Source organism: Atractosteus spatula, chromosome 1, assembly GCF_055471065.1.
Source record: "Atractosteus spatula isolate fAtrSpa1 chromosome 1, fAtrSpa1.hap1, whole genome shotgun sequence".
NCBI classification, from domain to species: domain Eukaryota; kingdom Metazoa; phylum Chordata; class Actinopteri; order Semionotiformes; family Lepisosteidae; genus Atractosteus; species Atractosteus spatula.
Window position 1 is genome coordinate 49,649,931 of NC_142706.1, and position 17,374 is coordinate 49,667,304.

The following is a 17,374-nucleotide window of genomic DNA, read 5'->3' on the forward strand; positions in this document are numbered from 1 at the left end:
GGAGACAGATAGCTGCCAGTGACCTACATTGATACACAATTGGACCAGCTTACCTGGAAAAAATGATATTTAATTAAATTAAATTAAGTTAGAATTATCTTAACTACTATTATTGAATTGCTTATATCAATGGTAAGAAAGCAATGAATGTTAATCATGGTTAAAAAAAGTATGATGTGAAAACATTATATAGGAGATATAAGTAAATAACTATATCTCATATGACATTTAAAAAGTTTTGTTAATAGCAATGCAGACATTGTAGTTTTTGTAACTGCAGCCAGGGTTACAAGACATACAGTAGTTTTTAAATATTTGATAAAAATAATTTCTCCTGTAAATGTAGATCAAGTAGAAGAACTACAGTATGTATGGATTTTATCACTTTAACTCTATCATAGTGAAGAAGCCTTTTAGTCTGTACAGAACTGTTGAAGTAGTACACTACTTCCAACAGCTCTGTACAGACTAAATGCTTGAAAACTGTCAAACTGACCGATAGCCCGACAGATCCAGCCACAACTTAATGACTCATTTTCACCAGTCTTGGGGAACTTCTTCATAGAAAGGACCGGGCTTGTAACAATTTAGACCAGATATTTGTTTTAATGTTAGGTTTAAACCCACGCGGAATGATAAAATATGCTTTAAAAAGCTGCTTTACTGGTCAAAATCGGTTTACAAATGGAGACTCGCTCTTAATTTTTTTTTATTTAAAAATATTTTCCATCAGAAGACATGATCTGTGGTAACTATTAAATGCAGTAGGTGGTTTCGTGATCTTGTACCAGCACGCTCTGTCTCACATCTGCCCACCTGGAAATTTATACTCCAGAATTGTTACATAACCAGAATTGTGTAGTAAATTCATGGTTATTCCACTTTAAATCGACAACCACATTAAAGAAACAAAGCTGTTTATATAGACTTTACCCTGTTCTAGCAAGATTGACGTTAGGGGTGGAAAAAAAAAGAAATGAAAGGTTGTTTTACACTTTATCCCTGAAATACAGTATTTGAAAAAAGCAAATCGCATTCGTCAGCATGTGGCACACATCTGGGTGCGACAGATGCACAGAACAACAGGAAATGGCTGCTGGAGCCCCACTCGTCACATGGCGAGGGAAACCAGCCCGGCGATGGTGACGTCACATGGCTCTGGGCTGCCTCCGTACAGTCTGCGCTTTGCCCAGAGACAGGCGGTTGCAGGGATGCCACAATAAATTAAATACACGAGATCGAGATGAGAGTCTCCAAATCGAGAAGCCAATTGTAAGAAAAAAATAAAAAGAAGATAATTAACCTTGTGTACAGCACCACCCAGAAAATAACCTTTTCGTTACACTTAAAACCTCCCTCAGCCCCCACAAACGTTATAATCTCAGGGTGTACCTAATCGTTCAGGCTGCTCATCTACAGTATATCGGCAGCGCAAAGGTCGTCTAAAAGAGTCGCACACAAGGGAGGGACGGGGGGTTAGAGTTCATTCAAAATTGCACAACGGTGTCAGTCCTCGGAACAAGAGCGCTGTGCTGAGCAGCGAGTATTGCCGTTTCCGGGTAGTAGCGGATAACACAGCTGCAGAGGGGATGCAGGTAAGTGCAGACAGCGCTGTGTCAATTTGTCTCAACAAACCAGGAGCTGTGCATCAGTGTCCACGGAAGCACTGGTTTAGTCAGCAGTGTGTTATAGTTGATTAATCGTTTCTTTTAAAGATTTGAAGAGCTGGTGTGTGCGTCACAGCTGCTGACCCGTCTCGGTGAAACTGTGGCCATTCAGATATGGCCATCTGACAGAGGTCTGCAGTGAGCTCGCCGTGATGTGATATCTCCCCATTTCTGCTCTGCAACATAGTGTTGTTCAAACTGAACCAAGCTGACGCGCCTTGAGTCTCTTGTGCAAGAAGCTAACGAACTGGAGGAGTGAGCTCTTTTTAATAGTTGTTTATATTGTCGGATTAGCGAACAGAGCAAGACGGCAGGCTGATAAAGGATGTAAATGTAAAAATAAACCAACAATATGTCAATTTCTAATAATAGTATTGCTGGTATGCTAAATTAGATTTACTCATGAATTGGTAGTGAAGACGAGTCCAAACTACACAGTGCTGTAAAGGCAATATCTTGCAAAACTATATAACTACACAATGTTCACATTTTGTCTCTTTAAAGCTTACTGTCATGACACTTTGAAGTAAAACTTTGTTCCATATACAACCTTCTCCATTCCTTCAAAACAAAAATTAAAAAAGAAAATAGGTAATATGTAAGAAAAATGGAGGGTCATGATTGCATAAGTCTTCTGACCCTTTGCAGTGACAAAATTTCTGTAATGTGGAACACAATTAGTTTAATGTCCACTGTGATAATAGTGGTTCTCATGATTTCAGAATAAAAACACCCAGGAAGCAATGATTCAACTATGAAGACCAAAGAGCTTTCAAAGCAACACAGGGATAAATTTGTATAAAGGCACAGATTAGAAGAAGGGTATAAATATATTTCATAGACCCTTACTGTATCTATTTGAGTATCTATACTGTATCTGTTTGAGCCTGGTGAATTTAAGATAAGTGATAATATTACTTTATTAGTCCTGTACAGTTTCTTGCATTAGGAATTTGTCTTTTCACATACCCCAGCTTGCTCTCCATGAGACACAGACACAGAGAGAAGTTTTGGGGTCAGAGCGCAGGGACAGCCATTGTACAGCACCCCTGGAGCAGTTGGGGTTAAGGGCCTTGCTCGGGGGCCCAATGGAGTAGGAGTCCTCTGCCAGCCATTCCACCGTGAGGCCAACGGCAATTTTGAATTTTGAAGTTCAGTGTCTGACATAACGTCCATCAGTTCACAATGTCCTGGTCACTCCACAAAAGAGGTTTCTATGTAACTGAAACAAAAGACAACACCTCAAATCCCACTTACGGTTTGTAAACTAAATGATACAGCAAACATATAGCAAAAGCTTTTGTGGTCGTACGAAAAAAAAATTAAGAGCTTTGGTCTAAATGCAAAGTATTACGTCTGACACAAAACACTATTGTCAGCCGTGATGGCAGGAGCATTATGTTATAGTTCTGTGTCTTATCAGCAGGGACTGGGAAGCTTGTCAAGATTGATGGGTACTTTGCTGGAGTAAGTATTGTTAGACCCTAGGAAAGCCTGCTTCCATCTGCTAAAGACTTGAAACTGGAATAAAATTCACCTTTCAGCAGGACAGTGACCCACAGCACAAGACCAGATCTACACTGGAGCAGCTTTAGAAGTTCAGTTGTTTGTCAAATTCTAATATAATGATTAAAGTAGTAGGTGAATATGAAGCGATAGTGTGCTTACTACTTTGACTTTTATTCGCTTGGCTGAGGAAATGACAGAGCTAGTGGGGGTCAATGCTGTGACAAACTGCTGCAGTGATGAAGGAGTGCTGAAAAAGATGTGTGCAGCACAGTAGTCTGCCATGGAGCTTTTATGCTCTAGGAAGTGACCTCCACCTGAATGTCTGTTCAGTAACACTGTGAAGTAAATGTCTTTGAGTGGCCCAGTCAAACTCCTGACTTGAATCCTATCAAGGATCTGTGGAAAGACATGAAAACTGCCCCCATAAGCCATCACTTTCTCTTTTGTTTTAGCATTATTTAAATTCAGACTAAACCAGTCTCTTCCTGTCAGTTAATCATCTGAGTGTAATGCAGGTTTGTGTTTTTTTGTCATGATATGAGCGGCCCAGTACTGTCAGAGGACTATAAACCATCAAGTAATCCAGTCACATGCGCTATAGAAGCTAGTCTCTGTCCCCTGTGTGCTGCAGGCCCACAGGAAGCTGGTGAACAGTGTGCAGGGCTGTGTCGATGAGGCTCTGTGGGGGATTGTGAGTGGCCATGGAGGTCTGACTCTGTTGGAGGGGCAGCGCGTGGTCCTGCGCTCCGACCTGGGGGCCCTGAGGGGCCGTGTTGCCCTGGTGGCTGGGGGAGGCTCCGGCCATGAACCCGCACATGCAGGTACAAGGCACTCTCACAACCAGTCGTGTTTAGCACTGTGTAAAATGCACAGTCCCTCTTTTTCTCATTCTCATCATGTCTTCCTCCCGTTTCCACTCCTTCCCCCATCGTCTTCTTCCTGCTCTCTCCTCCCCACCCTTCCACTTCCAGGCTACATTGGCAAGGGGATGCTGTCAGGGGTCGTGGCGGGGGCAGTGTTTGCGTCACCCCCTCCTGGCAGTGTGCTGGCAGCGATCCTTGCGCTGTGGCGGGGGGGAGCATCAGGCGTGCTGCTCATTGTGAAGAACTACACTGGTGATCGGCTGAATTTCGGGCTGGCGCTGGAGCAGGCACGAGCAAAGGGAGTGCCTGTCAGCATGGTGATAGTGGCTGACGATTGTGCCTTCACTGCACCGAGCAAGGCTGGGAGAAGGGGCCTGTGTGGCACTGTGCTTGTTCACAAGGTGAGGGGTTGGTGCTGTGCTGTGTTGTACTACAATATATGACAAAGTGTGAAATTCACATCAAACAGCAGAAACACTGGACTTTTGCCTCTAACTCACCAGGTGACGGCTTCAAGCATACAGCAGATTTCACAAACAAAGCTGTTCCCTCAATAACATGGTCAGACTGAAGTTTACTCAATAAGGCCACGTAAAGTGTTCATTCCATTTGCAAGGGGGGCCAGGCAAGACAGTCCTGGGAGCGAGTTTGTGAGTGGGGGGGATGGATTATCATGAGATTAACTAACCTCTTCTTGCCTCCTGCTGCAGCTAGCTGGAGCCCTTGCGGAGGAGGGGCGAACCCTGGATGAAATAGTGCAAAAAGTGACTGAAGCAGCCCGAGGGATCGGTGAGCAACACTACTGTACTGCACACATTGTGGTTCAACTGAGCATGCAGCCCTTATGTGGCAGAAGCACCTGGAAGGCTGTGGACACTAGAGAATGTGCATTTCAGATGAGGAAAATTTTGACCTGTACAACCTTGTAACGGGACTGCAGTATCCTGTGTAGGGGTTTTGTGCATGTACTGGGACAATTATTAATTGTAGCAGTAAATCACAAAATGATTCTTCGATGGCTATTAGAAAATTGACATTGTGGAACAACTCGGCAATGCACACACATGGAGAATACATTTATTAATACATAAAATGTGCATATGAGCATAAAAGATCTTATAGTGAGGGTTAGTAGAATACAAAAGGTATATATTCAATCACAAAGAGTTACAAATACCAAGAGATACATACATTCAGTATACCATTCATATACCGTTTCGTTAATAAGCTTTGATAACAACTTCTACACTAGATACTCAAAAGCAAGTACATCACTCAGGAATTAAATTGACATCAACTGGGGTAGAGGTAGCAATTGAATTCTCTAACTGCAATGTAGAATGTTGAATACTCATACAATTTATGTGGATTCAGACCTCCCGCGGACACAAAGGAACAGCGACAGTCTGTTGCTGCATCCAATCTGCGTCCTCTGGCCCGGTGCCAGGCAGTGCTTGTGCGGCTGGAGGTGTGGGAGAAGGAGGGAGAGATTCCTGCTGTGGCACGCTGGCAGTGAGTCTCTGAAGACAAGCTAGTTAGTCCTGGCTTAACTAGCAGAGATTGTGCACATGAAAAGTAACTGCTGGTCACACTCTTTAGACGGGAAGAAGACCGGTTAATTCCCGATGTAGCGCTAGTCCTGAATCCTGAGATTCAGCTGTCGACAGTTCCAACCGTAGTTCACTCGTTGATCAGGCAAGCATTCACAGTGGGGTATCGGCGGTTCACGAGGCTTGCTGCTGGGCTAACCTCGGGCGGATCCTTTGGTTACACGCGGGCAACCTCCGGTCTTGACTCTTAGAACAAAGTAAAATCCTTGCCCTCGGACACACTGGCGGTCACGTGATTGTCTGAGCTGAGTCTGAGAAAGTCCTAGAGGGGAGGCATTCTGGGCCCTGTGCTGCCTCTTTTATCTGGAGGAACTACGGTCGTTCATTGGTAGAAAGTTTCGCGGGCATTCGAGACCCACGTGGGGTTACCCCGCTCTGCCAGTTCCTGATTGGCTGATCGAGGTGGAGGATGAGTAACAATGCTCTCTGACCTTGGGGTTGTAAACACTTTGGGATGCAACTCTCCCTTGGAATCTCCCAGACAGAAAGGCGCCAGAGATGACCATTCATTAAGGTGGCTGGAGAATCTCAGCCCTGGGAGTTGTTCCTTATCAGGAAACTCTATCAGATAGAAAAACACCTTAAATCTGAACCACATGGAATGGCCTTTCTGTGTCCAGCACCACTGAGATGAGGGAGAGAGAGACCGGCAAGGGAGCAGCAAACTTAATTCCTGAATTATTAATAAACAGTGCTGCTACACCTGGCTCAGGAAGGCTACATTGTAATCACAATGTGTTCACATTTTAGAGAACAAATTAACAAACTAATGAAGTAATATAAATAGAAACCTCAATTTTCTCATATTCTCCACCCCTATTCCTAAAGCCATTGTCAGGTGATAACTCATCTCAGCTCCCTCTTCCTATTCTGTTATCCATGTGGTAACTCCCTCCGTCCCCAGCAATAGAGAACAGAACACTCAATATTTAGGCACAGGGGTGCTGTCAACTGCTGCTGCACCCCTGTCTCGGACGAATGCCCACTCCTCAGCCCTGTGGACCTACGCAGTGGAGACTGTACACTTTCACATGGGAAAGGGCCCAGTGACGGGGAAGGGACTTTGAGGTTGCCCATGCTGAGCAACTATCCCCTTAGCAACCAAATCCACCTCTGCAGCACAGATAAATCGACCAAAAAACACTGGAGAGAAAATGCTATTTTCCAGCACATATTAAAAAGAGTTCAGCAGGAAGAGTCCAGCAGGTTGTAGAGGTCTGTTTACCATCACCATCAAGTCACCATCATCTAAAAAAAAAGGAAAAAGCAGTTGAATTGGCTACTAATGGCAATAATTAGGGCCCCCCCTATAATTAGTAGAACTGGGTTATGAGCAGTCATCCAGGTCTGTTATGTTATGATAGTTTCTTTATATGGAGAATTGAATTTATATTTTAAACATATTAAGGTTATATAGAGCTGTTGATTAAGAAATTCTACTGTAGCAGCCTGGCTTTTGTTTGGGTTCTCCCACTCCAGCACTAACCAAGGCCAAGTTTGTTCAGCTCCAGTTACAAGGTGGTAATACTGGTGCCCAACGTTATACTGTATCTGTACCATGGATCTAGATAAAGTTAATATCTAGCTTCTGATCATAGCTAAAGCCTGCCTGTACTTGTTCCTGCAGTGATCCTCTCTCTTTGTTTTAGGCACTTTGGGGGTCAGCCTGTCTCCCTGCAGTGTTCCTGGTTCTTGCCCAAACTTTGAGTTACCACCAGGGGAGATGGAGCTGGGACTGGGTGAGTCAGGGGTTACTTTGACACTTGCATACATAGTGAAGAGTGTAGAATACAGGTCTAGGGAGATTTGCTGAACTGTAGAATGATTAGTTTAATCACATCTGGAATACTGCAAACAGTTCTAGCCTCCCCATTCTAAAGGAATAGAGTAACGTTAGAGAAAGTTTGGATCAGAGCAGCAGGGCTCGTTCCAGGGCTAAAGGAGATGATTTATGTGCACAGATTGGAGTAATTTGATCTTTTCAATCTAAGTAAAAGTCTCGGGGGGGATTTGGATGAGGTGTTCAAAATGTAGTGTACAAAATGCAGGAATATTACTAAGTAAGAGTGAATGAGAAGATCTTTTTCTAGAACAACAGGAAGTTTGAGAAAATTCAGGTCTGCATTAATATTCACACCACTGATTTTCTTAACTGCACAACACACCAGAAACTAACACTGCAGCTCACAAGTCTTAATGAGTTATACCAAATACCTGATAGACAAGAGTATTGATTGTGTTTACAATACTGTCTCACTCTCTGTTCCTTTCTCTGTGCTTCATACAGGAATCCACGGGGAGCCTGGCATCAAGAGGTCAAAGGTCAGCTGCTTTATTTTTCAAAATTCCATTAATCTCTTTTCCATAGCATTTAATAATAATAATAAAAATAATAATAATAATAATAATAATAACACCCACAAGACATCAACAGTCTTCAACAGTTACAGAGATGAGTTAATGTTGATCAAATCATTACCTTCTGGTTCAGTTCAGTAACAGTGGGATAAAAACAAGACACAGAGGACAGGAGAAGCCAGATCTGGGAGTCTCAAATCTAGTCAATGGCAGCCTTGGATTCATAAGCTACTGAATGACCAGATGAGCTGTATGGGCCAAATGGTGTCCTCTCATTTGCAGTCATTCCTAGTTTTGTAACTGGGCCCAGGATTCTGTGAACCTATTCCTCATTTCTCTCGCTCTGTCATATATGCTGCACTCACAAGTTTCACCAGACATTTGGTGTGTGTCTTGACAGGTGGGCACTGCAGATGAGGTAGTGAAATTTATGATAGATCACATGACCGACCCGTCCAGCCAATCACATCTCCCTCTGAAAGCAGGTAAGTTCAGTGCTGAACTTTCTGGACACACAATACGCCTACTGTTCCTAACTTATTGTGGTGTTGCTTGTGTAGTCATCTTTGAATTCCTGTGTTTCAGGGTGTCATTGTCCTGTTTTTTTTCATTCCTGTGGACAGTGTGTTGCTCACTGTTCTGTCATATTCTTTCAGGGGACACTGTAGTGCTGGTTGTCAATAACCTGGGTTCTCTGTCCTGTCTGGAGCTGGCCATTGTCAAAGGCTCAGCAATCCGCTACCTAGGTGAGACAGTAATTGTCATCTACCTCTGTTCTGCATTCCTCTCTCTCATTCTTGCTCAGTTTCTCCGCAGCTCTCCACTCTAGCCCCCTCTCTCTCTGCCCACAGCACCACTGATGTTTCGACCCAGTCTCTGTACTGTCCATCTCTCCCTCAGTTGCAGGCTTCCCTCAACTTCCCACCCAGGCTTTACAGCCATCCTCAGTCTTTAGAGAACAACATCAAGGCCCCCTCACCTCATCCCATGGTTGTTAGCATTTGTCCTCGATCTCCATATTAAGGATAGGCACTGCTCATAATACAACTTACTGTAAGAACAGTATGAGGAGGCCGTTAGCTATCTAGTACATAATTGATCCAAGGATCTCATTCAGCCATTTCTTGAGACAAACCCGGTTACCACTTTCAACCACACGAGTGGTTAGTTTATACTGCAACCTACGGTTTTCAATTTTAAAAGTACTTCCCCACAGTTTCCACTTGTGCCCTCTGGTTTGTGTTTACTGGAATGAAGAAGCCAAAGCCTTTGAGTGTTTTGAATACTTATATAACAGTAGGTCCCCTTGTAGTCTTCTCTGTTTTAGACTAAAAAATAAACAGAGTTTCAGTTTCAAGTCTTCCAGCCCATCAGCCTGTCAGTGCAGGACATTCCTTTAAGCCCCAGAATGTATCTAGTTGCTCTTCTCTGTTCTGATTCCAGAGTAGCATTATCATTCATGTGATAATCACTCAATGTGACCAGAATTGTACTCAGTATTCTGAAAGAGGCCTTACTACTACATTATAGGTATTTAAAATAATATCCATTGTTTTATGCATTGTTTCTGTTTTTGATAACTTCCTCTCACTGTGTAGAAGATCCAAACACTGCCACAACATAAACTCCTAAACTGCCTCTTCAAACTCAGTGTTTTTCATCCTACTGTATGTTTACCGTATAACGTTTCTTTTACCTGTATGTGATGCTTTACACTTGTGTACATTAGATTTCATCGGCTAGGTGTTTTCAGATTATAAAACGATTTAGACATTTCTTTGCAGTATTGACAGTGTTTAATTATCATTTTATTTTGGCATCATCTGTGAAAAGCTTGACTTGTTTTCTATTTTGTAATCAAGATCAATTATATAAATTAGGAAGATTGGTGGTCCTACGTCCTCCTGTATATCTTTATATGATGAATAACTTCAGGATTGTTACCTGAATTTGATAATTCTCCCAATTCTGTATTCTCTTTTCAAGTAACCATTTAATTTTTTCCGTTCATTTTTTACCACTTCTTGATCCAAAAACATGTATTACTTTGAATGCCTGCTAAACATTTATCAGGAATTTTATCGAAAGCCTTCTAAAAGTAATCAATCTTTTCTGACTTAACTGTACCCTAGGATCTTAATTCTGTTTAGACAGTCCTCCAGTTTAGTTCTAATTATCATCTCCATATCCTTATTTGTAATAGAATTATTTCGTTCAGTTTTGCTGGGCATTAGCATTAGCAGTTTTCCAGTAGCTGGGTACAACTACTAGTCTGCAGAAAGAGATTTGTCAATGGCCAGTAAACAATATATCTTTTCTCCTTAAGTACAGTTGGTAGCGTATCTTCAGGCCTGAATATTTGCTCATTCTAAGACCTTCTAGTAGCTGAAACAAATCTGTTTTTTTTATTGTAATACTGTTTAATAAGGACCATTGTCTTTACTCAGACTGTGGCATCTTGTCGGTTTGTTCCTTAGTAAATGCCTGAGTGAATTTCATTGAACACATCAGCCATTTCCCTTTCATCATTTGAAAGCTTTCTATTTATATCTCTGAGACACGTCACTTCGTCTTTTTCGATTCTGCTGCTGTGAGACTGAAAAATCTTGCATTGTTTTAGCCTCCATTACCATATTCCTTTCAATCTCCTTCTTGGCCTTTTTTAGTAAATTTGTATTTGTGCTTGTAGTTCATTGTTCTCCTTTTCTCCAACTGCATCCTGTTCTTTTCCAGTCATTTCATAAATTGATATTATTCTCCATATATTGGACCTCTTGTGTCACTGATTTCTAGGCTTTACTCTTTTTTAGATGAATCTATCTATGCTTCCACCAGAACATCTTTAAACATGGCATCTCCCCTGTTACACTCTGCTTCTCTTAAACTCTCCCATTCCTTTAAATCTGTATCTTTCACTTTTGTACAGGAGACGCCTTGGTAAAATCACTGATTTGGTCCTGCTCTTCCATTAATTTCCAAAGTCTTTAGATCAAGGCCTCAATCACTCCTGACTTCTTTTTCACATGAAGAGACAAAAGGAGGACACATTTAGGGCACAGGGCCCCAGGCACAGAGAGCAGGGCTCAGTGGCCAGCTCACCCAAGTGTGACTCCTTCCTGTTGTGATTTTCCAGAGGAGCGGGGTGTATGCATTGCCAGGGTGATGTCAGGCACATTTATGACATCATTAGAGATGGCAGGGGTGTCTCTCACTCTGATGCTGGCCAACCAGGACATACTCAGGCTGTTTGGTGAGTCTCATTAAGACAGTGTGCTTTACAAGTAACAATTCACTGTAATGTACTTTAACTGTATAGTATTAAAACTATTTACTGCCAGATTTGAAATTGTAAGTGTTTATGGCGTGCTTATTACTGTATGTGATTTTATAACAAAAGTTGCCAAAGAAACCTCTTTCGTTTCTCCCTCCTTCTCTCTTTCTAGATGCTGATACCACTGCTCCTGCCTGGCCCAAGGTGAGCAATGTTACCCTAAGTGGGCGGAACCGCACCATTGGACCAACACAGGAGGACACAGCAGAGCCAGAGAATACCACCCAAGGTATGACACTGAGAATAGAGCCCAACACAGGGAGGAACCACAGGTCTGCACATAGAGGGCTTGGCACAGCGCGTATAGCACACAGAAGGAATCCAGTGTTGAGGCCGATCTGTGTGTGCTCTGCAGGCCCGCGCTCTGCTGTGCTGCGGCGGGTGCTGCAGGGGGTGTGTACCTCTCTCCTCGCCCAGCAGGAGGTGCTCAATGAGCTGGACCGCGCAGCAGGAGATGGCGATTGTGGGAACACTCATGCCCTTGCTGCACAGGGTGAGTACTGACCGGTTGCTAATTGCTTTGGATCAGTGATAGAAATTTAATTCTTGTTATTTCTCAAGGTTTTCTGCTCTTCGACCAGCTCTTGAACCATGTGTATAGTGACCTTAAAGTCCTTCACTCTGAAGTACTAAAATTGTTTATGTGGAATTATATTAGAAAACACTTGGGAATCTTGGGAAGAGCCACAGACCCAGTGTAGAGATAATGACCTGAGAGTGCAGGACATACTTGATATTGTATATACTTACAGTACTTAGTATATTAATATATTGTAGTGTATTTTAACACTGCATACTGTGTTTTAACACACTATGTTATTGGATATTCCCTTAAGCCCTGAAATGTACTGTATAATTACTCATCTCTGGACTGATTCCTGATCAATAATATCTTTTTGTTGTTTAGTGACTATAGTACATAATACTCTAAATCATTACTTATTAGTGCATTGCACATATTTTAACATCACTTGATTTAAATTCTACACTTTTAACTGGATATTCTAATATTCTGTTTACAATTTTATTGCTTCACCACATTGACTTGAAAAAGTTAAAAGTTCTAGAGATCTGTTTTTTATTTAGGTAAAAGGACAGATAATGTAAACTAAAAGCAGTTTTATCCATGTTAATCAGTTGTAGGCACTTTAATGTGAAAATATGTATTTATAAATGACATTTAAAAGCATTTAGTTTTAAATTGAATCTTGCCCAGTCTACTTAACTCCTAATACATAATCTAACTCCATCATTTCCAGAAGCTGTCTGAGCAAATGTTCATTGCAAGAGCAACCAATCAGTATTACTGATTGATGAAAGGAGTAGCTAATTAGTTTCCCTGAGCAGGTAAACAGAACTGCAAACCATTAACAATCAACAGTATGAGTAAATAAAAAAGAACTTCACAGTGCTTTAAGAGTATGTTGAGTTATAATACAACTGTGAGATCAGATTCAATGCAGCTTCAATATCATTTAAGGGGAAATTTCAGTTGTGTTTCAGTGATGATGGGGTCACTCCCAGATTAAGGTACAGACAGTACTCTAGTAGTCAGAAATTATCTTCTGTCACTTTTATTTTATGAATTTTTTAAAGAGAATACCAATGTCTTAGTCTGATATACTTAATAAAGAAGGTGTCATTTAAATGCAATGACATCTCCACTTCTGTGTAACATAGTTATGGGTGAGCAGGGGGAATATCTTGCTCACTTAGGCAGCTCATTCCTACATTAAAAGTATCAGATCCTACTGTTATCCTGCTGCTTGGCTCTTGTAATGAGTTGGACTCTTCACAGCCATCCAACAGTGGCTCCAGGGACATGTGACGCCAGACTGTCCTGGGCAGCTGCTGTCTTCTCTTGCTGGATTGGTCCAGGAGCACATGGGCGGATCCTCAGGGGCGGTGAGTTTAACCGTGACGTTTCTGTTGGGTGTCATCTCATGTCCCAAGGGGAGAATCAGTGGCATTGAGGACACTGGAAGTACAGTGGGCATCCCAGTAGGCTGGTGATCTGGAACAGTCTTGACCTGGAGCTGTGTATCATTAATAATGATCTGCCTCAGTCACTTCATTTCTGTTAGTGTATATATCTGTTAGTGTATCTTCTAACTCTCTATGGCTTTGGTTAGTCCTGAAATACTGGTAATGTCCTTATGTCTGTCAGCTCCACAGACCATGACAGCAGCACTTTGCCTCTGGGTGAACAGTATTTCTGGCCTCTTCAGTCTGTGATAGGGATGCTGTACCTCCATGTGTTTCTGTCGTCTGTAGACTGTGAAAAACACACTCTTGATTTGTTTCTCAGCTCTACAGTCTCTTCCTGACAGCCGCTGCTCCCCACCTCAAAGGCAAAACGGAGCCCAGTGCCTGGGCTGATGCAGTGCATGCTGGGATGGAGGCCATGAAGAGGTCAGACCAAATTGCCTTTAGTAGGGTTGTGGCCCAGAAACTGCCAGAATGCTACTGCAGCGTGCAGAAGCAGGGGGTTCAGATGCTTCAGAATGATTTCCAAGAAAATACTTTCATATTTCATTTCAGTCTTCAAATCCAAACTTTATTATTATTGTTGCTTAGGGGAAATGTGTTTTGTGTTAGAGTCCAACACAAGAGTCCAGCAAAACAACCATCACCTACAAGGGATATTTTGGAAACATATCCTACAAAAACTCAACATAAAAAACAAAATTATTTTACATTATTCAAAAGTGAAATTCCAGAGGAAATAACTGGTTAGTTATTTAGATAAATTTATTTAGGTATATATTTAGATTTAGATTTATCTAAATTTGTTACCATTGCACTTTAGGGCACAATGGCATATCTCAGGGTTGTGAGTACTATTTTCATTTTATTTAGATAGTATCTGAATTGTCATCCATCTAGAAATTGTTAGACAATTGTTACTACTTTAGTATCTCTGTTATAACAGCTATTTCAGTCTGTCAGACCCCATATTGCAGGAATCTTTAAACCATTCACTCACTAATATTTGTCCTGTGGTACTGTATGTGTGTACACAACCTTGTGGTGGAAGTGTGTAACTGCAGCCTGTGTTTGTGCAGGTATGGCGGAGCAGAGCAGGGTGACCGGACAATGGTAAGTACTCTGGAGCAACAAACTGGATGTAGCTCTCTCTCCAGGTAGGAAGACCCAAAGAAAAAAGGAGGCTTTCAGTTTTCAGTTCAGTTTCAGTTGGAGCCTAAGGGCACAGTAAGAGCACTGAGTGCTACATTGCTTCCTTAGGACCTAGTCAGGCTTATGCTGTAAATTAACACCTAAATTATCAGTCAGTTTATTTCTGCACCTAATATTAATGTTGTTTAAGGAATCAGAAGTCAAAACAGCTTCATCTTCTTAGTATACATATCACACATAATATTTAATGCAGTATTTGTGCCTTTATATAGTGTCTCTTCGTTAGTGTACAAATCCATCTGAGTTTTAGTCCTAGCCCTGCTATACAGTATATGTCATTAAAGTCTTCGTTGTTCCTTTGTATTAAAAGTGGTGAGAGTTAGTGTAATCCATCTGTACTTTATCATTGCACTAACCCAGTGTTGAACAACTCCAGTCCTAGAGGGCTTCAGTCTCTGAAGGTTTGAGATGGTTAGCTAATTAAGATGGTCAGTAGCTTAACTCAGGGGTTCCTAGCAGGGGGCTTGCGAACCCCTAGGGGTTCGTGACGGTACTGCAGGGGGTTTGTGAGATTGTGATGGAAACGTCAATGGCAAATAAAATTCAATTTTAAATATATATATATGTTTGAAAGTAAAATATATTACATTAAAACAATCAAATGTAACACTTTACCATGACTTTATATCAACGACAGAAATCAATGACAGAATTAGCTAATAGAATTAGCCCTACATTTATTGAAAGGTTTGATTTAGTTAAAATCTCAAGGGAGTACTTGAGGCAAATAATTTAGGTTGAAGGGGTTCAGCTGACAAAAGGTTGGGAACCCCTGGCTTAACTGAACAAATGTAACACTTTTCAGCTGTTGATGATTTGAAAAGGCCTACAAAACCAGTTGGATTCTGGCATGAAAAGACTGGAGTTGTGACTTCTGCTCTAACCCCTTTCTTCTCCACAGCTGGATGCTCTGTGCCCTGCCGTGGAGGAGCTAAGTAAACTTTCCACAGTGCCTCCTGGTGGAGAAATGGAAGTACTGCAGAGTGCTGTAGAGGTAAGACGTCCTCCAAGTGAAACAGTAATAATAATAATAATAATAATAATTGCTTACACTTATATAGCGCTTTTCTGGACACTCCACTCAAAGCGCTTTACAGGTAATGGGGATCCCCTCCACCACCACCAATGTGCAGCATCCACCTGAATGATGCGATGGCAGCCATAGTGCGCCAGAATGCTCACCACACATCAGCTATCAGTGAGGAGGAGAGCAGAGTGATAAAGCCAATTCATAGATGGGGATTATTAGGAGGCCATGATTGGTAAGGGCCAATGGGAAATTTGGCCAGGACGCCGGGGTTACACCCCTACTCTTTTCGAGAAACACCCTGGGATTTTTAATGACCACAGAGAGTCAGGACCTCGGTTTTACATCTCATCCGAAGGACGGCGCCTGTTTACAGTATAGTGTCCCCGTCACTATACTGGGGCATTAGGACCCACATGGACCACAGGGTGAGCGCCCCCTGCTGGCCTCACTAACACCTCTTCCAGCAGCAACCTTAGTTTTTCCCAGGAGGTCTCCTATCCAGGTACTGACCAGGCTCACACCTGCTGAGCTTCAGTGGGTTGCCAGTTGTGAGTTGCAGAGTGATATGGCTGCTGGCATAATGAAACTTTAGCTAGGGTATGGTTTCAGTATTTCCGGATTTATCACATGTGCCAATAATGTATAAAAGCAATTTAGTACTGGACAGGCAAGGTGGAAGAGTTGGAAATCTAACACTGTACCTCAAACACCTGACAATTTCACGGCAAAAACTGTATGAAGGACCTTCCTTTTGTTCCCATTGAGCCCAATCTCCTCTCTCTGTTTTAGCGTGCGGTGTCAGGAGCGGAGAGAACACGCGGTCTCACAGCGAAGGCAGGGCGTGCCAGTTACATCGCAGCACAGCGTGTGACCCAGCCTGACCCTGGTGCTGTTGCTGTAGCAACCATACTGAAGGCCATTCTCACTGCTCTGCAGGATGAGGTGTAGGGATACAAGGAAGTGTTTTATAGTCACCAGCATCATGCACTCTCAGTAAGAGCAGCGAGCAGTCAATCTGTGCACATCTCCACTTAAACATCTTAACACTATCAGGTTACATCAGAGCACTAGAACCTTAACACACAAATAATCAAGTTTGAGATAAAATGATAAAAAGACAGTTTGTAGGTAGATTAACAAAAAAATGTTAATCCCACTGCCACAGTAGGCAGCTCATCCACACCTTGTTACAGAGGGAGTGAATATCACTTTACCAGACATACCCCTTTAACCCACTTTCTCTCTGAGCTCCCTGTCATGAAGAGCAGCTGCTTGGTGCAGCAGTCAGGGATTAGGATGGTGCTTGGATTGTCCATTGTCTGTGTCAGTGTGCACATGTGATCAGAGAGGAGATGTACAGTATGTGAATTCCAGAATGAATATTACAGCAAACATTTCCCAACAGTCTAGAATGAGAGCTATGTATTTTCATGCTCCTAATATCAGTGTGAGTATCCTTCATAAAGAGTGTGAATCTACTACACATTCATCTACGTGTGTGTTTTGTGGTTGTGATTGTGAGTCTGTTTTTATGTTGTGCATGAGGTGAAGTACATTGTCTTTAGGAAAGATATAATGCTAAACAAAACAACAACAACCCATTAAGTACACATTCAATACTTAAAATATAGTGTAATTATGGTCTTACAATATAAAATGGTCTACCAGTGATCTGCTGCTTGAGGTACATGTGGAGAATTAAAGATGTACTCCGACAGTCAGACTCAATCTGTGGTAATGGCTACAGAATTAATTCAAAAAAGTTACTGGAAAGCAAGTTTTGGGCTTCAAGCCTTGAAGTATTAAAA

The 17,374-nt window shown here is 42.1% G+C and overlaps 1 protein-coding gene across 1 annotated transcript; it reads left to right on the top strand.

Annotated features, from left to right (window-relative positions):
* The first annotated feature begins 1,528 nt into the window (after window positions 1-1,528).
* tkfc (triokinase/FMN cyclase) lies at window positions 1,529-17,049 on the top strand. The gene is made up of 16 exons (XM_088916078.1): window positions 1,529-1,595; window positions 3,808-3,997; window positions 4,148-4,440; window positions 4,750-4,828; window positions 7,299-7,388; window positions 7,937-7,971; window positions 8,408-8,492; window positions 8,664-8,753; window positions 11,141-11,257; window positions 11,451-11,567; window positions 11,694-11,831; window positions 13,137-13,243; window positions 13,647-13,750; window positions 14,404-14,437; window positions 15,438-15,530; window positions 16,356-17,049. The coding sequence occupies exons 1-16, from the start codon at window positions 1,590-1,592 to the stop codon at window positions 16,512-16,514; spliced, it is 1,737 nt and encodes a 578-aa protein (XP_088772204.1). The 5' UTR covers window positions 1,529-1,589; the 3' UTR covers window positions 16,515-17,049.
* Window positions 17,050-17,374: the final 325 nt, after the last annotated feature.